A 22,987-nucleotide genomic window follows, 5' to 3' on the forward strand; every position below is an offset into this window, starting at 1 on the left:
ATTATAAAGGTTTATTATATCAAAAGATTTCAGCGTCAATTTACAGACTTTTGCAGAGTCTGGAGAACAACTAACCCAATCTCAAATATGATTATTCTCCCCGTCCTTTGTTGAAAACCTGGTATATATCCTATGTAACATAAGATGGGTGGTTTTAGATAGACCAATCCCTGGCCTCTCACATATCCAAGTGTCCTCTATTTCAGGGGGCCCCTATAGTAATGCTTTCCAGATATTTCAGCAAGGCAGAGTAAAGTTCATTTAACCAACAATATGAAAACCTCAGTAAAAGCAATCTAAATTGTTCAGATACTACATATTTCCCCCCTTCGAGACTAATTAAGTCTCGAAAACAAAAATAATAGGATTATGACAAATAACTATTTTTATTACATCAGGCTTCTTGAGTAACTTTAGCAATAAAACAAAATGTATGGAGAGTAAACACATTTTTATGTAGACACATTTTCATGGAGTGTAAACAAATCGTTATGGAGTGTAAGAGCGAAAAACCTGTCTGGCAGCTTTCTTTCCAAATATCCATCAATCAATCAAGACAGTAAAATTCTCTCACGGCCCCTCTGCCCCAGGCGACCACCTAAGTACTCCAGATCAATTTATAAATCTTTATCAATGCATTTTAAGCTATGATGCAATTGAATACACATGAAAACCTCAGAAAACTAAATACAATCAAAAATGTCCACATTCAGGCTGGTCGACCCATCGGACCCTCCTGTGGATTCTCTCTGTCCCTGCCTAGACCCAATATCCCTAAGCATCCACGAAAAAATAAATAAACATCTGAGGTCCCCACATGTACCCAACAACAGAAAACATCATTCTTCAAAAAATGTATACAGAAAGAATATGACACAAATTATGTATTACACATGCAAATATGTATATAAATCATTGCAGTGTCGACTTTCAATGCAACGTCGATGATGGAATCTGAACATTTCCACACCTTCCTTGTTCAACTTCCTCCAGTCCATTCATATTGTCCATGTTTGAGTATTTGAATCCCACTCTACACATTCCCCCATATGCTTCTGGAAGAAAAGAAAACACCAACCAGTATCTTTTGCAAAGCAACACATGCAAATTAAAACATCAATATCAACAATAATATAAAAATGATATACAGTGGGGAAAAAAAGTATTTAGTCAGCCACCAATTGTGCAAGTTCTCCCACTTAAAAAGATGAGAGAGGCCTTTAATTTTCATCATAGGTACACGTCAACTATGACAGACAAATTGAGGAAAAAAAATCCAGAAAATCACATTGTAGGATTTTTTATGAATTTATTTGCAAATTATGGTGGAAAATAAGTATTTGGTCACCTAAAAACAAGCAAGATTTCTGGCTCTCACAGACCTGTAACTTCTTCTTTAAGAGGCTCCTCTGTCCTCCACTCGTTACCTGTATTAATGGCACCTGTTTGAACTTGTTATCAGTATAAAAGACACCTGTCCACAACCTCAAACAGTCACACTCCAAACTCCACTATGGCCAAGACCAAAGAGCTGTCAAAGGACACCAGAAACAAAATTGTAGACCTGCACCAGGCTGGGAAGACTGAATCTGCAATAGGTAAGCAGCTTGGTTTGAAGAAATCAACTGTGGGAGCAATTATTAGGAAATGGAAGACATACAAGACCACTGATAATCTCCCTCGATCTGGGGCTCCACGCAAGATCTCACCCCGTGGGGTCAAAATGATCACAAGAGCGGTGAGCAAAAATCCCAGAACCACACGGGGGACCTAGTGAATGACCTGCAGAGAGCTGGGACCAAAGTAACAAAGCCTACCATCAGTAACACACTACGCCGCCAGGGACTCAAATCCTGCAGTGGCAGACGTGTCCCCCTGCTTAAGCCAGTACATGTCCAGGCCCGTCTGAAGTTTGCTAGAGTGCATTTGGATGATCCAGAAGAGGACTGGGAGAATGTCATATGGTCAGATGAAACCAAAATATAACTTTTTGGTAAAAACTCAACTCGTCGTGTTTGGAGGACAAAGAATGCTGAGTTGCATCCAAAGAACACCCTACCTACTGTGAAGCATGGGGGTGGAAACATCATGCTTTGGGGCTGTTTTTCTGCAAAGGGACCAGGACGACTGATCCGTGTAAAGGAAAGAATGAATGGGGCCATGTATCGTGAGATTTTGAGTGAAAACCTCCTTCCATCAGCAAGGGCATTGAAGATGAAACGTGGCTGGGTCTTTCAGCATGACAATGATCCCAAACAAACCGCCCGGGCAACGAAGGAGTGGCTTCGTAAGAAGCTTTTCAAGGTCCTGGAGTGGCCTAGCCAGTCTCCAGATCTCAACCCCATAGAAAATCTTTGGAGGAGTTGAAAGTCCGTGTTGCCCAGCGACAGCCCCAAAACATCACTGCTCTAGAGGAGATCTGCATGGAGGAATGGGCCAAAATACCAGCAACAGTGTGTGAAAACCTTGTGAAGACTTACAGAAAACGTTTGACCTGTGTCATTGCCAACAAAGGGTATACAACAAAGTATTGAGAAACTTTTGTTATTGACCAAATACTTATTTTCCACCATAATTTGTAAATAAATTCATTAAAAATCCTACAATGTGATTTTCTGGATTTTTTTTTCTCATTTTGTCTGTCATAGTTGACGTGTACCTATGATGAAAATTACAGGCCTCTCTCATCTTTTTAAGTGGGAGAACTTGCACAATTGGTGGCTGACTAAATACTTTTTTCCCCCACTGTATAAAATGAATCACATTCCATTTCCCCCCTTTGATTCATAAGAAAGTACTAAATATCATAATAATATGTAAAGAAATGTGAAAAATTATCACACAATCAGATATTCAAAATTTTCTAGAGTTACTTCAACCCTAGTTTTCGTAACATTTTGGTCTGACTTTTTTCCCAATTTTAGAAAAATCTATTTCACTGATTTATCCACAAAACTCTTTCCCACTATCTGAGGATATTTCTATCTGGAAATCCCCACCTGCTTATGACTTCTTTACACAAAAACTTGGCAACCCACTTAGCTTCTTTTCGCTTGGTTGCACAGGCCTCCTGCCAAAGAATGCTGAGTTGCATCCAAAGAACAACATACCTACTGTGAAGCATGGGGGTGGAAACATCATGCTTTGGGGCTGTTTTTCTGCAAAGGGACCAGGACGACTGATCCGTGTAAAGGAAAGAATGAATGGGGCCATGTATCGTGAGATTTTGAGTGAAAACCTCCTTCCATCAGCAAGGGCATTGAAGATGAAACGTGGCTGGGTCTTTCAGCATGAAAATGATCCCAAACACACCGCCCGGGCAACGAAGGAGTGGCTTTGTAAGAAGCATTTCAAGGTCCTGGAGTGGCCTAGCCAGTCTCCAGATCTCAACCCCATAGAAAATCTTTGGAGGGAGTTAAAAGTCTGTGTTGCCCAGCGACAGCCCCAAAACATCACTGCTCTAGAGGAGATCTGCATGGAGGAATGGGCCAAAATACCAGCAACAGTGTGTGAAAACCTTGTGAAGACTTACAGAAAACGTTTGCCAACAAAGGGTTTATAACAAAGTATTGAGAAACTTTTGTTATTGACCAAATACTTATTTTCCACCATAATTTGCAAATAAATTCATAAAAAATCCAACAATGTGATTTCCTGGAGAAAAGAAATCTCAATTTGTCTGTCATAGTTGACGTGTACCTATGATGAAAATTACAGGCCTCTCTCATATTTTTAAGTGGGAGAACTTGCACAATTGGTGCTGTATATCTCTAACATAAATCTTATCATAGCATGAGTCGACACACAGCTGAAACACAACAGAGACTTCTTTAATTTTGCGCAAACACACACACTCTCTTTCCCTCACACACACATGAAAAGAATGCATCCATTCATACAGTCCTTAAAAGCATGCTTACATCGCTCCTATTTCCTTTATATTCCTTCCTAAATTTATGCTACCTTGAGTTGCAGATATTCAATGAGAGGCTACTTCGGACATATACTTCGTCAACTATATACCGAGAGGTAACATACAATTGAATGTATATTCTACAATCTCACAGTTCCTTGAACTGACCTGAAAATTCACCTAGTGACTCTCCAGGATTTATGGCCCATCTTAATGATCGCCTCGTTTGAGGGCTTCCGTAGATCAGCGACGTCCTAACAGTATACTTTTTTCCTTAGTTCCTTGTTCCTTATTTCTTCATTCTATTCCTTTTTCCCTTTAATTCTATTCAAGACAAATTTCCCAGGGCCCAGCGTTATCAATTCGTATAGACACTTTTATCCTGTATTATATTCAACGCAAACAACTTTAGAAATTTAGAACGGATTCTTATCCCACAGCAAATAACAGCAAAGCGCACAAACAAGTTCTTAACGGTGCATCCCCCAACGCACACACAGTCACACGAACTGACCAGCGCCCAAAGTTGTGAGAAAGCTCACCTTATCTGCCGGCCTCTTGAGTGGGAGTCATTTCGCAGCCCATGATGGAACTGTCACGATCGTTGGTTAGAGATGAGGACCAAGGCGCAGCGTTGAAGGTGAACATATCCTTTTATTACTGATCACACGATCAAAACAATAAACGATAACGTGACGTCTACAGTTTAACACAAACCGAAATGAACAAGAAACCACAAACACAAAGTGAAAGACAGACAGTTAAATATGGCTCCCAATCAGAGACACCCAGCTGACACTCGTTGCCTCTGATTGGGAGTCACTCAGCCCAACATAGAAAATCAAACATAGAATTACACACCCTGGCTCAACATAACATAGTCCCCAGAGCCAGGGCGTGACAGTACCCCCAAAGGCGCGGACTCCGGCCGCGCAAACAACCCACAACAGGGGAGGGACCGGGTGGGCACTCCGCCTCGGCGGCGGATCCGGCTCCGGACATGACCCAGGCACGGGTTGTGCTGGACTGACGACGCACACCCCTGGCTTGATGCGTGGAGGAGGAACGGGCCGGACCGGGCTGACGAAGCGCACCCCTGACTTGGTGCGGGGAGCAGGAAGAAGCCGGACCGGGCTGACGACAGCGCACCACTGACCCGGTGCGGGGAGCTTGGACGGGCCGGACCGGGCTGGCGACGCGCACCACAGACTTGGTGCGGAGAGCAGGAACGGGCCGGACAGGGCTGGCGAAACGCACCATAGACTTGGTGCGGAGAGCAGGCACGGGCCGTGCCGGACTGACGACGCACACCACTGGCTTCTTGCGGGAAGCTTGGATGGGCCGGGCTGGCGACGCGCACCACAGACTTGGTGCGGAGAGCAGGAACGGGCCGGACAGGGCTGACGAAACGCACCATAGACTTGGTGCGGAGAGCAGGCACGGGCCGTGCCGGACTGACGACGCACACCACTGGCTTGGTGCGGGAAGCTTGGATGGGCCGGACTAGGCTGGCGACGCGCACCACAGACTTGGTGCGGAGCGCAGGAACGGGCCGGGCTGGGCTGTCCACGCACACCGTAGGTTTGGTGCGGGGAGCAGGAATAGACCGGACCGTACTGGGGACACACACCACTGGCTCTACACCGGGATCTGGAACGGGCCGGACCGGACTGGCAACACACGCCAGTACCTCTCGCCGTGCCTCTACACCCTCCATCCCCTCTTCTACCAGTGGCCCCCGTAACCTGGCGGCCTCCTCTGCAACCCCCGCTGGACCGCTCCATAGCGGCCTCCTGCTGCCCCGACGTCGTGAGCCCCCCTAAAAATTTTCTGGGGGTCTCTCCTCCCCGTGGGCCAGGCCTCCATCATTCTCGCCAGACTCTCACCCCACTGCTCCAAACTCCAACCTCTCTCCTCTTCTCTTGGCTTGGCCCAGTCGAGACTCCTACTCAACTGCTCCCAAGTCCATCCTCTCTCTTCTTCATGCTGCTTGGTCCTGTTATGGTGGTTTCTTCTGTCACGATCGTTGGTTAGAGATGAGGACCAAGGCGCAGCGTTGAAGGTGAACATATCCTTTTATTACTGATCACACGATCAAAACAATAAACGATAACGTGACGTCTACAGTTTAACACAAACCGAAATGAACAAGAAACCACAAACACAAAGTGAAAGACAGACAGTTAAATATGGCTCCCAATCAGAGACACCCAGCTGACACTCGTTGCCTCTGATTGGGAGTCACTCAGCCCAACATAGAAAATCAAACATAGAATTACACACCCTGGCTCAACATAACATAGTCCCCAGAGCCAGGGCGTGACAGGAACGTTGAAACAGATGCAACACGTCCCAAAATCCTCGTCACCAATTCTCTGTGGTGTCGAGACAACGATGCTGATATGCTGTGTTGATAAGAAATCCGTTGACACTGTACTTTGATTATAAAGGTTTATTATATCAAAAGATTACAGCGTCAATTTACAGACTTTTGCAGAGTCTGGAGAACAACTAACCCAATCTCAAATATGATTATTCTCCCCGTCCTTTGTTGAAAACCTGGTATATATCCTATGTAACATAAGATGGGTGGTTTTAGATAGACCAATCCCTGGCCTCTCACATATCCAAGTGTCCTCTATTTCAGGGGGGCCCTATAGTAATGCTTTCCAGATGTTTCAGTAAGGCAGAGTAATGCTAATTTAACCAACAATATGAAAACCTCAGCCAAAGCTATAACTACAAAGTCTCTCACTGTTGTCGCTTGCTACAGACCCCCCTCAGCCCTGAGCTGTGTCCTGGACACCATATGTGAACTGATTGCCCCCCATCTATCCTCAGAGTTCGTACTGCTTGGTGACCTAAACTGGGATATGCTTAACACCCCGGCCAACCTACAATCTAAACTAGATGCCCTCAATCTCACACAAATTATCAACGAAGCTACCAGGTACAACCCTAAATCTGTAAACATGGGCACCCTCATAGATATCATCCTGACTAACTTACCCTCTAAATACACCTCCGCTGTCTTCAACCAGGATCTCAGCGATCACTGCCTTATTGCCTGCGTCCGTAATGGGTCCGCAACCCCTCATCACTGTCAAACGCTCCCTAAAACACTTTAGCGAGCAGGCCTTTCTAATTGACCTGGCCCGGGTATCCTGGATGGATATTGACCTCATTCCGTCAGTAGAGGATGCCTGGTTGTTCTTTAAAAGTGCCTTCCTCTCAATCTTAAATAAGCATCCCCCATTCAAAAAATTCAGAACTAAGAACAGATATAGCCCCTGGTTCTCCTCAGACTTGACTGCCCTTGACCAGCACAAAAACATCCTGTGGCGTACTGCATTAGCATCGAACAGCCCCCGCGATATGCAACTTTTCAGGGAAGCCAGGAACAAATATACACAATCAGTTAGGAAAGCAAAGGCTAGCTTTTTCAAACAGAAATTTGCATCCTGTAGCACTAACTCCAAAAAGTTTTGGGACACTGTAAAGTCCATGGAGAATAAGAGCACCTCCTCCCAACTGCCCACTGCACTGAGGCTAGGAAACACTGTCACCACCGATAAATCTACAATAATCGAGAATTTCAACAAGCATTTTGCTACGGCTGGCCATGCTTTCCACCTGGCTACCACTACCCCGGCCACCAGCTCTGCACCCTCCGCTGCAACTTGCCCATGCCCCCCGCTTCTCCTTCACACAAATTCAGACAGCTGATGTTCTGAAAGAGCTGAAAAATCTGGACCCCTACAAATCAGCTTGGCTAGACAATCTGGACCCTTTCTTTCTAAAATTTGCTGCCGAAATTGTCGCAACCCCTATTACTAGCCTGTTCAACCTCTCTTTCGTAACGTCTGAGATCCCCAGAGATTGGAAAGCTGCCGCAGTCATCCCCCTCTTCAAAGGGGGTGACACTCTAGATCCAAACTGTTACAGACCTATATCCATCCTGCCCTGCCTTTCGAAAGTATTTGAAAGCCAAGTTAACAAACAGATCACCGACCATTTCGAATCCCACCGTACCTTCTCCACTATGCAATCCGGTTTCCGAGCTGGTCATGGGTGCACCTCAGCCACGCTCAAGGTCCTAAACGATATTATAACCGCGATCGATAAAAGACAGTACTGCGCAGCCGTCTTCATCGACCTGGCCAAGGCTTTCGACTCTGTCAACCACCGCATTCTTATTGGCAGACTAAATAGCCTTGGTTTCTCAAATGACTGCCTCGCCTGGTTCACCAACTACTTCTCAGATAGAGTTCAATGTGTCAAATTGGAGGGCCTGTTGTCTGGACCTCTGGCAGTCTCTATGGGGGTGCCACAGGGATCGATTCTCGGGCCGACTCTATTCTCTGTGTATATCAATGATGTCGCTCGTGCTGTTGGTGACGCTCGGATCCACCTCTATGCGGACGACACCATTTTGTATACATCTGGCCCTTCATTGGACACTGTGTTAACAAACCTCCAAACGAGCTTCAACGCCATACAACACTCCTTCCGTAGCCTCCAACTGCTCTTAAACACTAGTAAAACTAAATGCATGCTCTTCAACCGAACGCTGCTTGCACCCGCCCACCCGACTAGAATCACTACTCTCGGCGGGTCTGACCTAGAGTATGTGGACAACTACAAATACCTAGGTGTCTGGTTAGACTGTAAACTCTCCTTCCAGACTCACATTAAGCATCTCCAATCAAAAGTTAGATCTAGAATCGGCTTCCTATTTCGCAACAAAGCCTCCTTCACTCATGCTGCCAAACATGCCCTCGTAAAACTGACTATCCTACCGATCCTTGACTTCGGCGATGTCATTTACAAAATAGCCTCCAACACAAATTAGATGTAGTCTATCACAGTGCCATCCGTTTTGCCACCAAAGCCCCATATACTACCCACCATTGTGACCTGTACGCTCTTGTTGGCTGGCCCTCACTACATATTCGTCGCCAAACCCACTGGCTCCAGGTCATCTATAAATCACTGCTAGGAAAATCCCTGTCTTATCTTAGCTCACTGGTCACCATAGCAACACCCACCCGTAGTCTGCGCTCCAGCAGGTATATCTCACTGGTCATCCCCAAAGCCAACACCTCCTTTGGCCGCCATTCCTTCCAGTACTCTGCTACCAATGACTGGAATGAACTGCAAAAATCTCTGAAGCTGGAGACTCTCATCTCCCTCACTAACTTTAAGCATCAGTTGTCAGAGCAGCTTACCGATCACTGCATCTGTACACAGCCATTCTGAAATTAGCCCACCCAACTACCTCATCCCCATATTGTTATTTATTTTGCTAATTTGCACCCCAGTATTTCTATTTGCACATCATCTATCATTCCAGTGTTAATACGAAATTGTAACTATTTTCGCACTATGGCCTATTTATTGCCTTACCTCCATAACTTACTACATTCGCACACACTGTATATATATTTTCTGTTATATTTTTGACTTTATGTTTTGTTTACCCCATATGTAACTCTGTGTTGTTGTTTTTATCGCGCTTTATCTTGGCCAGGTCGCAGTTGTAAATGAGAACTTGTTCTCAACTGGCTTACCTGGTTAAAACAAATTACATGACCCTCCGCTGGACTAGATTTAAGAAATACTAAACCCTACCCTTGACTGAAATTGAAAAAGCATGACCCTCCCCATTTTCCTCCAGGTAACCATTCTGTAAATTTTGAACCATCCATTGCAGTCTATGGCTGGAGGAAACTGTGCAGACAAAGTCTGAGCTATCGGATTGGCTAGTGGTAGGCCTATAGGTGCACTTGATTTGCTCTCTGGGCCTGCCGGGTAGGCGGAGTTCTACCTTTAGACACATGAAATGGTTAAAAATTGGAACACTTTGCCTTCCTGGCACTAGGGCTGTTGAATCAAGTGTACCTATCACCAACAGTGATACATTTTTTATTTTTTATTTTTTATTTTTAAAGCAAGGATTTATCGTTGGGTTTTTTACAGAATTGTTTGGTGATATACTAGGAATTCCTTGGAGATTGCGATCGACTGGTTGGTGACCACTGGCCTAGTCAGATCCCAAATCTAACACACACACAGACACGTGACAGGACTCGAGTGGCCCTGTTACCACAGTAACCTCCTGCCCATAAAGGGGCAGTTGAAAAAAAATTTCGCTGATATTTTGATAAAAAATGTAATGAAATTGAGCAATATACCACATTACTTCTTACTAATACATTTCTTGTTTTTGAAAACATTACAAAGTATGGTCCTACTTATTTTTTTAAAAATGTAGTTATGGCGAAAAAACATTTTGCTGGTAAATAATCTGAGCGGCTGGTAGATGCTATAAACTACCTGCCACAGTGGCTGGTGGACCAAAAAGTTAACTTTAGGCCCTGTTAGCATCGATCCTCCACTCCATCCAACATAACAGATGCACTATGCAGAAATCGCTCTTCCATTTCCTGGTTTCAGTTTATGTGACAAAGCAAGCAAGTATACTGTAGAGAATCCTTGTACCATCTAAACCACTGTGAAATATATTTTCCATAATCTAAAATATTGTATTTTCAGCTGTTTGAAGCTGGTGTACAAAACCAAAAGACGCAAAAACGAAACCTAAGACTGGGAAGCATAGAAACAAAGCACAAAGCACACATCTACTGCTTCTTAGACTATAACTAACATTTCTATGTGAATTTGGTCAGGTTGCTCAAAAAGTTACATATTGCAACTTTAATATAGAGCAGATTAACAAAGTAGTAGGCTATAAGGCTAACCTCGCCTATTGCCTAATGTATGATAATTTTTTGTGATTAAAATAGAACATTTGGCTTTAATATTCTAAATATGATTTAGACTAATTAAAGGCCTATTATGATTCATTAATTGGGTATTGCCTTTGAGAGACTATAACTCACTCATAGACCTATTGATTCCATAGACCTATTGATGAAATAAATTATTATCCAATATCCACGGAATTCCTGAACACGTGATGCTGCTGAAGAAACTACTCATCCCACAATGCTATAAAGCCATGGAGTTCTTTGTCCAACCACGTCGTGCACCTACCCGCTGAGCAAGTATTTTGATTGGTGTGGCTATCTCCGTACGGTTATTGGTAGAAAGTAGCCTGCAGATTAGATTTTACCCCCACATTCAACTCAATACCGCTGTAGGAATGTGATGGATTAGAAAAATATGTGCCTCGGTTGTCAACATGTTCCCCGGCGTTTTCTATGCGCTCCTGGCGGGGTTTCTCGGGGCTGTCGCATCTTCATCTGCAAAACTGTCACTTGGAGCCGATTACCTTAAAGGTGTATGTGAAACGGGGCTACGAACATGGGGAGAGCAGCGGAAATTTAGACAACCGGACGAAACTACCGCGTGTGACTGGGTGAGGAATCGCCGCCGTTTAAGTGCCTGAATTATTAACGTGATGGGATTCGGGTGGCTTTGAATAATGTAAATGTCAATGTGTTAGCATAGCAATTTTGTGTTAGCATAGCAATTCGTCCGCGAAAAGAGAAGTTGCGGTTTTCCAGTGATGAGTTTGGGGCTCCTGATTCCAGCTCGTGCGCTCAGCATCTCGCTCTGCTGGACAGGCGCATGCTGTGTGTCAAGCTCGTGTCGTATCCGCGTGCTTCAACGACATTGCAGCTCGTGCAACCTAGTGCAGTGTTACATCATATATTTTTGTGTTAAAGCAAGATATTTTCTTATATGTTGCGTATCATTTTATTCTAGTGGCCGAATGTGATCCTGGTTTAACATATGGGCAATTTTCCATTCAATGTCAATACCATATTGTAATTAGGCTGCTTGAAATGACCTTCATAACGTTTGCACGTGGTGACTGACATGATTTTATGTTTGAGTTATCAGCCATATTATTTATTTATATAGCCGTCAGATATAAAAAAAATTTACATACATTTACATATCAAGATAAATAACTAAATTAGGCCCCAAATCCCTGGAATGGAGCTCAACTATTTGATGTGACTCATTTGCAAAATAACATTGTTTTCATTCATATAGACCACTTCCAAGTACAAGACACACCGACGTCACGCACAGATGCATGATACTCTTGGAGGCAGTAAAAAGCCATCACCATCTGTGCCCATTCAACATTGCCTAGATTTACGTTTTTATTACTTCTAAACAAAATAACATTTTGGGGTTCTCATAGGCTTACAATGATGTTTAGATTCTGGCTTGAACAGTCGCAAAGATTATATTTGGTTGTGATCTTTGCAAATTAAATATTTTGGATGCAGCAGTTGTTAGCTAGAATGGTAACACTCATTGAAATAGGCTGTAGCAAAAGCTAACCAAAGAGCCATTTTACTGGTTGAAGTTGAAGTGTTTTTTAAAGTAAAATGCAGTTGATTTGCGATGATGACACAAACATTATATTAAGCAGGACATTCATACGAGCCTTAAAATCCAATTATAATCCAAAAGTAGTGTGAAATGCACTCATAAGCAACATGTAAATAGAGGCTTTTTTTGCTGGCGTTCTATAAGAACTCCCCCTTGTTCTGCCACCAACTTGCTCACATCGCCCTAGTGCGGCCAATGTTTGCAAACACAGAAAGGGTCTATTGTGTTTGTTTCAGCTACACATCCCACTGAGGCTTCTGTGTGGGGGGCTGCTCTTCACCTGTAATGCTGTGATGTGGACATTCCTCGCTAAGGCTCTCAGGTACTCTTCCTCCTCCACCCAAACCACTGTGACCACCACTGCTTCCAACTTCATATGTTCCGTAAGTACATATTTCCCTGTGGAAAATACACTTACAATTATTTAAATAATGTATAGGCCTAATAGTCTACAGGTGTAGGGTTTGAATTAATAAATGTAACACAGATTTTCTGTTTTAAGTGCTGTCAATAATACAGAGAAATAAGTGTAATGACTGGTGCACTACATTTAAATACCTGTATTTTGCCACAGGCCTTTTTGGGGCAGCTTATCTTCGGGGAGACCCAGATTGCGTTGTGGTGGGTGGGAATCTCCCTCACGTTCTCTGGCCTCCTGGTACTTCAGAGGGCGGCGCCCAACGACCGAGCCAGGAAGGACGAATAACAACCGGTTGGAAGGGACAACTAAATAACTGATATAGAAAGAAACCAGAAATGCAACCTATAGCCTACTATCTGTGACAAACAATATTATTTCTACAGTGAATGGCAACTTTGGAAGGTAAAGCACTCACGTGAAAACATACCATGTAAGGAACATACAGTGATTTTTTTGTTTGAAACACTGACATCATCAGCAATGTGTGCATGACATCAATACTACACCATGCTACAGATCACAAAAGCTGTATTTTGCTCACATATCCTAAGATGACACTCACTGTAAACTTCCACACCAACATTGCATTATTGCATGTTCAAGGTGATGTGTGAATGGAAGTGGTCTCACAAATGCTGCTACTGCTAGATATACGCAAATACAGCAAACACATTGATATTCTCAGAGTTTATTACTGTATCATACATGATGTGGCTCAGAATACACATCATGGCCTTGTTAGGAACTTCTCAGTTGTATCATGTTTATAGCCTCATATCTTGAGGACTTGGCCGTTACAGTGTTTTGACATGTTTTGTGAATTCTGGGGAGGTTTGGCCTTGCCTGCCTTTATAGCAAATGTCTAACAGAAAGTTCCTAACAAGGTCTAAACCCAAATAAGTCAAACCAAAGTACACAAATATGTTGATCCTGCCTTTTACCCACTGTAACCACAGCAGTGGCTCTGTCAATGCATTGTGAAGTCAAACTGCTAAGTGGCCCAAAGAATCATAGTGACCTCAGCTGCCTGTAAAGTGATACTGTCTAGTTCACTCCAAAATCTAAATTTGTCAGACATATTCAAACCTCAAAAGTGGTCTAATGTCAAGATGAGACAAACTCGGAAAGGATAGGCACAGTCTAATTTCATCTTTTTTAGATGGTGCCTGTCTTTCCAATTCATTTGGAGTTGAGGCACAGTGCTGGATCTACACAGCAGACGGCCTTGACATTAGCCGACGTCTGACCCCAACTAAAATTTTGGAGTGAACTATCCCTTATTCCCTTTGGCAGAAGAGACTCATTTGATTTAATTCTGACCTAATGGGGTGCCCAAACAACAGTTACTCCAATGTCTGGCCTTTTAATTGAGTGTCACCAGCTGTTTGTCTTCCAGCTGTAGGCCTGTATCATCAACAATGTCTATCCTAGTTTTCCATTGCAATTCAAATCAGTTTGAGGTTATCCTCGGGGTAAGGGAGCCATCAGGTAGCACAGTCCCTCGCTCTGCATCTTCCAAGACTTCCAAAGGGTCAAATGTTGCTGTGGGGTTTCTAACCCACCTACTGAAAGTAGTGTTTATTACTAGCATGCTTGTCCTCCAAGAGTGTACTTGCCTGATATTCCTTAACACTGTGATGTACTATTGTGGAAATTGGCTTTTTGCGTAATACTGACAACAAACGTTACTATAGACTAGAGTTTGACTTTACGATACGATCACACTTTGCTGTTAAAAAAAAAATACATATCATATGCATGCAACAACCAATGGTAGCTACCGGTATTCTGACTGTAGCTACTAGAAGATTATATGTCTCTATAAATGCAGAAGAATGCACACTATGAAATCAGCTCTCCTTCCAGTTACAGTACATTACAGACTGCAGGTTTTGTATGTAATGTAATCTACTTCCCTGGCAATGTGACTATCTATGCTATTGAATCAGGGTGGGAGACATTGGTGCTGACATTTCTCCTGTGATCTTCAGTCAGTCTAAACTGAGGATAAACATCTACCTGTGAAGCCACTGTCACTAAGGGCAAGAGAAATCAATGCATTAGAATAGTGGTTTCATTAAATGTTTCTTTTATCGCCAGCCCCTGAATGGGACACGTTTGTTTTAACCATTATACTGTAGATATTGATATCATATGATAAACTGTAGAGATTTGTTTGGGAGGTGCAAATGACTGACCTGATAAGATGTGTGTTCCAGATTAGTGCAGCACTGGGGCCCTACTAGGGGGATAAGGAAAGGCAATGTATTATAAACAAAAATGCATTATTAAAAGAGTCCTTGAAATGGTTACTTGGACAATCCACCTCCCCATCCTTTGAATATGTTGCTTGGCTCTTAGTAAATGGTGTATGATAAGGGAGGAAGTCTCAGAAAATGGCTGTTAGCCAATATAATTTGATTGTCACACACAGACACAGCAGCAGTATGTGCTAACTGTTAGTCATCACTTCTTGGACAACATGGGGAGAGAGAAACAGGTGTTTGGGCAGACTTCAATCTCTTTGTCTGCGCTGGTAAGAAATATGAACCATTCATATCTAGTCTAATATAACTTATTTTAAACGAACATTTGTAAGTGTAAATATTTTCTATTTACAGAAAATATTATGGACATGTGTAAGCGCTCATCCAAATATGAGATGGTGCACAATGTTGAATAAACCTCTCATCTAGGAAAGTGAACTGCTGTTATTTGTTCATTCATTATTCTAAATGACTCATCTAAAACTCCAAGAGACTCATCTAAAATTAAACTACCGTCAATGGAAAGAGATACACATACAGGCAGAATTTCTAAGGTTACAAGTCCAGTAAATTTCTCAGATTATCTAATAAATTGATTGTCAAATAAAATAAAATTGTATTTGTCAAATGCGCCGAATAAAACAGTGAAATGCTTACTTACAAGACCTTAACCAACAATGCAGTTCAAGAAATAGAGTTAAAATATTTACTAAATAAACTAAAGTAAAAAATAAAAAGTAACACAATAAAATAACAATAACGAGGCTATATACAGGAGGTACCAGTACCGAGTCAATGTGCAGGGGTACAGGTCGGTCGAGGTAATTTGTACATGTAGGTAGGGGTAAAGTGACTATGCATAGATAATAGGGGTGTAACGATCCATCTACTACATCGATGTATCGATTTATATTCCTATGATCCAACTACATCGATCTGTGCTCGGCGAGTTGGCCTTTTGGACAACATATATGGATCTAACATCGTTTTAAAATGTAATAAATCGATTGTATCGATACTAGGAAATAACCCATTGGATTTAAGCACGTCAGACTTTATATGGATGTTTTTTCTTAGCACTTTTAATGATAAAGGCTTTAAACATTACTCGATTCAGTCTGCCTATCCGTGACGTCATCGCGCCAACAGCAGCGCAAAGACAACCAAACATAGCATGGCGAACTACAGAGGAGAAGCCGACGAGCGAGAAATTATCAAGCCACCATTGCGGTCCAGTGTGTGGAAACACTTTGGCTTTTGCAAAGACGGAGATGTTCTAAATAAGTCGCTCGCTGTTTGTAGGATATGTAAAGGTCAAGTAAAGTACAACGGCAACACGACAAATCTCTCCAACCACCTACTAAGGCGCCATGGGATTTCACACAACACCGACCGTCCAGGCACCTCTTGCAGCGTTCCCGCTGCTACAGCAGCGAAAGGTAAAGTCAACTCTGCAGAAGCCTCAGGTCTCGCCTGCATGTTTAGTCAGAGACTAGGCCAAAACTCAGCTCGGGCGAAAAACATCACGGCAACAATTGCCAAGTTTATCTGCAAAGACATGCGACCCTACAGTGTGGTTGAAAATCCGGGATTCCGTGAAATGATTCAAACATTGGAGCCAAGGTACACAATACCAAGCCGACCACACTTCTCAGAAAAGGTTATTCCTGCATTGTACGAAAGTACTAAGAATGATGTGAAGCTGTCGCTTTCTCAAGCTGAACGAGTAGCGATAACGACAGATGGCTGGACGTCATGCTCAAATCAAGGGTATGTGACAATTACCTCTCATCACATTGATCCGGAGTGGAAAATGAAGACCTTTGTTCTGCTAACCAGAGTTTTAAATGAAGCCCATACTGGTAAAAATATTGGCGCGTTACTGCGTGAAGCCTGCATGGAGTGGAAAATCTACGACAAGAATCCTGCCATCGTCACAGATAACGCCAGGAATATGATTGTGGCCGGTGCAGAAGCCCAGTTCAGTCCACACATTACCTGCTTCGCACATACACTCAACCTTGCCTCGCAGAAGGGTTTGGGGGTGGACCGTGCTTCCAGGTTGTTGGGGAAAGTGCAAAATATTGTTGGATATTTTCACCGCAGCCCGATTGCATGTCACGCCCTAGAGGAAAAACAAACTCTGATGGATTTACCAAAACATAAACTGATCCAAGACATAATCACCAGATGGAACAGTTCATTCGAAATGCTTGAACGTTTTTTGGAACAACAGCCAGCTATAATGGCAACTCTGATGTCCAAGGATCTACGAAAGGGGGTCACAGATGTAGGCACGCTGAGTGAGAGTGATATTGCCAACATGGATGACATTGTTCAGTTGATGGGTCCTGTCAAAATGGCAACCACTGTGATGTGTGAAGAAGACCAGCCAACTCTCTCTGTAATTGCTCCTCTTCAAGCAAAACTGCTGAAACACCTACAGCCATGCGAAGACGACTCAACCCTGGTTGCAGAGATTAAGAGGGTGATGGCCAGTGACCTCTCCACACGCTACAGAGGCACCCAAGATGCTCTCAACATAGGTAATTAATTTGGAGTCTTAATTAAAATCAACTTGGTTAATATTTTAGGTTATTAGACTGTATTAATTTGTAAAATGCCACACCTTTGCGTTTTCAAGTTTGAATTTGAGTTGTTTTTTCATATGGAAAAGTAAACAAGATATCTGCAATACAATTCTTAGTTCATGGTGGCTTTACATCATCACTGTGCCACATTTCTTTTAAACATACTAAAGTTTAATCTTCTGATTATTTTGTGTATGAGGAGGTGGTCATCACTTGCAATTTCAGGTCAACTTAATTTAATAATGCAATGAATGCAATATTCTTGTTCTTTAAACAGCATCAGCGTTGGACCCGCGATTTAAAGAACTGCCCTACCTGGAAAAAGAGGACAGAGAACAGGTCTACACAAAACTGGTTTTTGAGGCAGAAGTGTCCCACCAGGTAACTCTTCTCTCCTCTTTCCTCTGCTCTTTTCTCTTCTCCCCTTTCATTTGTCCTCTCTCAAATCTCATCTGTTCTTTATCTTCCTCTAAATTTATGTGTGCAGTATTACAGAGCAGAAATTTGAACAGTTCACACATTCTTACATCAATAGATGCAAGCAATGGGAAATCAGGAGGAAGACGAGGGAAGCTCAAGCACAAAGCTGTCAGGATTCAATGAAGAGACCACAGGTGTGTTTCATGTGATACCAATAAAAGATTGTTGTTGTTTTGTATTAATGAGAAACATGACTATATTTTGAAATATATTTCTTATATTGTAGCTCCAAATGAGTCACCTCCTTGTAAGAAGAAAGCCTTAGATGCGCTGTTTGGCGATTCCTTCACCCAAAGAGAAAGAAAATCCACAAGCGAGACAGCCAGAGCAGAGGTGTTAAAGTACCGAGCAAAAGATGCGTTGCCTTTGACTGAAAATGCCATGAAGTGGTGGAGATCTCAGGAGAAAGAGCTACCTGTACTTTCCACCCTTGCTAAACGGTACCTGTGCATTCCAGGCACCAGTGTGCCAGCAGAACGAGTTTTTAGTACTGCTGGCGACATAGTGAACGCACAGAGAAGTGTTCTGCAGCCAGATCATGTTGATCAGTTGATATTTTTGAAAAAAAATCTGTAGTCATTGAAGAGTAGCCTAGTAGGTTACACTTGATCTTTTGTTGAATATTGTTTGTTTATTAAAATGAGAGTAGTAGCAGGTTCATCCACTGCTCATTCAACCTGAAGAAATGTTGGTTGCACTTTATTTTTGATATTAATACTGTATTTGTATTGTAATGTTGAAAAACAAAAGCAGAAGTAGCAGGTAAACCTACTGTTAATTCAACCTGAAGAGATGTTGGTTGCACTTTATTTTTGATATTAATACTGTATTTGTATTGTAATGTTGAAAAACAAAAGCAGAAGTAGCAGGTAAACCTACTCTTTATTCAACCTGAAGAGATATTGGTTGCACTTTATTTTTGATATTAATATTGTAATATTTTTATGTTGAAAAACAAAAGCAGAAGTAGCAGGTAAACCTACTGTTAATTCAACCTGAAGAGATGTTGGTTGCACTTTATTTTTGATATTAATATTGTAATATTTTTATGTTGAAAAACAAAAGCAGAAGTAGCAGGTAAACCTACTGTTGAAATGTTGGTTGCACTTACTGTACTTTTATTGAAAATGTATTGAATATTGAAAATGAGATCAGACAATTTTAACTTCCTGTTAATTCAACCTAAAGTGTTGTTTGCACTTTATTCAAATAAAATGTGAATGCATTTGCCATTCATTGTTGTTTACTTGTTTATTTATATTCATAATTAATTGATACCTGATTCCATTACAAGAAACAGGAATCTAGGAAACTTCACCTGCACTGTCCAGTATCCAGGTATTTATTTCAGTCACACTGGTTGAATTTTTGGCTAAAAGGTTACTGAATCGATTTCAAGTCACTGAATCGTTTCGGATCGTATCGTTCTAAATGAACCAATATCGTCCTTGAATCGTATCGACAACCACGAATCGTGATACAAATCGAATCGTTGTTAAAACGAATCGTTACACCCCTAGTTTACACTGATACGTTCTCATACTTACAGCTATACATACTCACACGTTCATACTCACATTCACACACGAACCCCACCTTCAACAGGTCTGATCACATACAAGGCCCCTGGATAGGCAATCGAGTAGGCTACTTCCATACATCAAACTAGATGTAGCTCCGGCGCTGATGTGCTCTGGCATTTGCAGGACAGAGCGTACTCACCAATTCTTTCCCTCTCACTGTTTATTCTCTTCCCCTGTCCCCCTTGCGCCTTATCGCTCTATATTTGTATCTGTTTATGCAACCCATCTTCCTTGGCCATGCATGTATGTGATAGAGACAGAGATACTAATACTTTATGGGAATTAACCCTGTTCTTAGAATCAGCACTGTAGAACATAGCGTGTATAATAAGTATAGTGTTAATTGCAGTGTAGCCTAGGTTGCCTCTGGCTATGAATGTTTCTGTACTTGTATCAGTACATTTTTGGCTAATAACATAGACCTAACAATTATTGTAAATGTGTGTTTACCTTGTGTTATAATAACCTATTTTCAATATAAATGATAGGACTGACTGAAAAGCTGACTTCCTCCATTATAGGCTCCTGGTTGTAATTATTACATGTGTAAGCCCACAACAGCATTGCTGTTAGATAGCTTCATTTATTTAGTTAGCTATACGAAATTAATAATAGCCTAAAACTTATATTAGCTGTATGGCTAGCTTTATTCAAAATAGCAGAACATACCTGCCAGGCGACAAGTCAGCTCTCCCGCGCTGCCTCTCTTTACGCGAAAATCGTCATGCAGACTTGTGCCCTCATGGAGATTCCGTGCAGTGGATAATTAATACTGAGGTATTAATTTGTGATACTTCACTAGGCTAAAACAAGGTTTACTCGTTCATTCGTGTCGGTCAACCACTGAAAACATAAATGTGTCAAACTTTGTCTGCCTCTTCTTATCCATTTGGTGGAATTTCAACCATGCTCCGTCTTCTCTGCTTCCCACCCCTCCTCGTGCACTTCTCCAATCCTCCCTCTCAGTCTCACAACAAGAGGATAATGCTAGTGTCTCGTTTCCCCTAGCAACCAGTTGCTATAGGAATATTCCTTAGTAATTCAAAGTGTTGATGATGATGATGAAGAGTCCAGATGTTAGATCTCCTGAGTGGCGCAGTGGTCTAGGGCACTGCATCGCAGTGCTAACTGTGTCACTAGAGATCCTGGTTCGAATCCAGGCTCTGTCGCAGCCGGCCGCGACCGGGAGACTCATGGGCGGCGCACAATTGGCCCAGCGTCGTCCAGGGTAGGGGAGGGAATGGCCGGCAGGGATGTAGCTCAGTTGATAGAGCATGGCGTTTGCAACGCCAGGGTTGTGGGTTCGATTCCCACAGGGGGCCAGTATAAAAAAATATGTAAGTCGCTCTGGATAAGAGCGTCTGCTAAATGACTAAAATGTAAAATGTAAATGTATGACCACGATAGTTAGATTAGGCTAGTTATTCAATCAAACACATTTATTTTACAATTATAGACCCCTAACCTAGGAAGAAATGTGTCTCTTATAAACGTCTGTGTGCAGTTACAGGTAGCATACTCCAAAAACTAGAGAAAATTCGACAAAAAATATATTAAATCCACCTTTTGCACAGTCCTCGGCATTTTAGCTGTGCACATCTCACATTTCCCAACACCGTTGCAGTAACTAGTCGTTTCTATGCGAAGCGGCTGCGGCCGCTTGTAGAAGTAGCCTTAATGACAGCACTTCCCACAGTGCGACCAAAAGAAAGATCTACACATATGAAAGCGGTATTTATCGCTCAATACAAAAAGTGGATTTAATATTTTTCTGAATATTCTCTGTTTTTTGGAGTTCCACCTGCAACTGCACACAGATGTTCATAAGAGACAAGTTTCTTCCGAATCGAGAACAAAGAAAGTATCGCCAAGGTTTGTAAAAAAATATCCTGATTATGGTAAACAGCAGCCTATGCAAGATCTCAGATGAGCTTTAGCTCTGCCACTGAGGTTCGTGTTTACATGGCTATCTAGCAGTAATGTTGGAGGCTACTGGCTTTGATCCAGTTAGTCTACTGGGAGGAGAAGATTTGTCTTTCCCCAGGATACCCTTGCTTGTGGAGATAATGCTAGCAACCGAATGCTTTAATAAAGGATGAAGGTATAGTAGACCCAAGTAGCCTATTGTAAACTGTAACACATCTCACAATTAGAGTAACATGCAATTTTATCATTGGGGACATCACACTTTGTGTTATAGAGTATAGACTGTTGGGTTTAACAACATTTCCAAAACTCCATACCTGATCATAGGCTTTTGTTTTGAAATGTGTATGCCAGTAATGTTAATTTTATCACCAGCACTTTTGGAACCATAGCACCACTGTAGCTATATAATCCAACCACCTTGACTGATGACTGTCAATTCCTGCTGGAAGTTTCTAACTTTCACAGACTAACCAACCTTTTCTAACTTTCACAGACTGACCAAACTTTTTTCACAAACGTTTTTAGAGTAAGATTGTTGGTCATGAAGATGTCCCTTTCCTAAAATAGTGTAGCAAACAAGTGGCGGGGAAGCGAACACAGGTTACATGCGTGAAAGGCACACACCCTACGCATCGCTCCAACAGATTTAACCCACTTGGTCAGAATTGTAATGTGGCTCACTGTATTAGCGAGGATCACTACACCGTTTCGACCACTTTGACCACCAATATGCAGCCTACAGTTTTTTAGAGAGACAATAGATTTGTGGGAGTCCTTCGTAATTAAAACACTAACCAGCCGTAACATACGCATTCGATTTCTATTGTCTGCCATTTTCTTTTAGCCTCTGATTACTTTTATCTCCTAATGAAGATTTGTGTTGGTGTACTGGTTTTCCTCAACAGCCACCCTCTTTGGATGTATTATTGTTGCCGGCTGTACAGCCAGAGCTTGTGTGCTCGCCCAGGGTTTCAATTTTAGTCTATTTTAGGATTAGGGTTATGTCATGAAACGTGGGCTACTAGGCCTACATTATAAATATGACACAATCAGCATTTCACTTTGGATATGAATAATCCAAATTATCAATCAGTTATCAAAACGCTCAGATATAACCACCAGGGCAGGAGGGCGAAGAGATGAGAAGAGTAGGCTATCTCAGCTGATTTATGCAGGAGATTTAAAATAATAATGTAAAACATATCTGTAGGCTTTTTAGTAACTATTTGAATGATGGTTTAGTCCAATGCATGTTGGTTGAACGCTTTGACACCTTGAACGTGAAAGTGAGTGGTTCAGTGAGTGTCTCCGCCTAGAACATCACAGAGCTGATGAACGCAGCAACGTTCTTTTTCAGAACCATGGCGAGCGCATTGTGACGCTGTCCCTTCTACTCCTACTCAGAGCCATAGATACAGTATTTTCTAAAT

General features: G+C 42.2%; 2 protein-coding genes across 3 annotated transcripts; both read left to right on the plus strand.

Annotated features, from left to right (window-relative positions):
* Window positions 1–10,924: 10,924 nt before the first annotated feature.
* Window positions 10,925–15,563, plus strand: LOC121586341 (transmembrane protein 42-like). Its single transcript, XM_041902957.2, has 3 exons — window positions 10,925–11,294; window positions 12,523–12,669; window positions 12,861–15,563. Exons 1-3 carry the CDS (start codon window positions 11,118–11,120, stop codon window positions 12,990–12,992), a joined length of 456 nt encoding a protein of 151 aa, XP_041758891.1. The 5' UTR covers window positions 10,925–11,117; the 3' UTR covers window positions 12,993–15,563.
* Window positions 15,564–16,095: 532 nt separating this feature from the next.
* LOC121585547 (E3 SUMO-protein ligase ZBED1-like) lies at window positions 16,096–18,719 on the plus strand. 2 transcript variants are annotated; one of them, XM_045226650.1, is made up of 4 exons: window positions 16,097–17,520; window positions 17,843–17,946; window positions 18,101–18,179; window positions 18,272–18,719. In XM_045226650.1, the coding sequence occupies exons 1-4, from the start codon at window positions 16,149–16,151 to the stop codon at window positions 18,619–18,621; spliced, it is 1,905 nt and encodes a 634-aa protein (XP_045082585.1). In that variant the 5' UTR covers window positions 16,097–16,148; the 3' UTR covers window positions 18,622–18,719. The 2 variants fall into 2 exon arrangements, with proteins under 2 accessions (XP_041757803.2, XP_045082585.1); XM_041901869.2 differs by lacking the exon at window positions 18,101–18,179 and having other exon boundaries at window positions 16,096–17,520.
* The last annotated feature ends 4,268 nt before the right edge of the window (window positions 18,720–22,987 follow it).

Source organism: Coregonus clupeaformis, chromosome 17 (assembly GCF_020615455.1).
Source record: "Coregonus clupeaformis isolate EN_2021a chromosome 17, ASM2061545v1, whole genome shotgun sequence".
NCBI lineage: Eukaryota > Metazoa > Chordata > Actinopteri > Salmoniformes > Salmonidae > Coregonus > Coregonus clupeaformis.

Excerpts from the sequence above, each read along its gene's own strand:
- LOC121586341 (XM_041902957.2), top strand. The coding sequence starts at position 11,118 with ATGTTCCCCGGCGTTTTCTATGCGCTCCTGGCGGGGTTTCTCGGGGCT. Across the intron at positions 11,295-12,522 it reads AAACTACCGCGTGTGACTGG|CTACACATCCCACTGAGGCT; the intron begins GTGAGGAATCGC and ends TGTTTGTTTCAG. Across the intron at positions 12,670-12,860 it reads CTTCCAACTTCATATGTTCC|GCCTTTTTGGGGCAGCTTAT; the intron begins GTAAGTACATAT and ends ATTTTGCCACAG.
- LOC121585547 (XM_045226650.1), top strand. The coding sequence starts at position 16,149 with ATGGCGAACTACAGAGGAGAAGCCGACGAGCGAGAAATTATCAAGCCA. Across the intron at positions 17,521-17,842 it reads CCAAGATGCTCTCAACATAG|CATCAGCGTTGGACCCGCGA; the intron begins GTAATTAATTTG and ends TTCTTTAAACAG. Across the intron at positions 17,947-18,100 it reads AGGCAGAAGTGTCCCACCAG|ATGCAAGCAATGGGAAATCA; the intron begins GTAACTCTTCTC and ends TTACATCAATAG.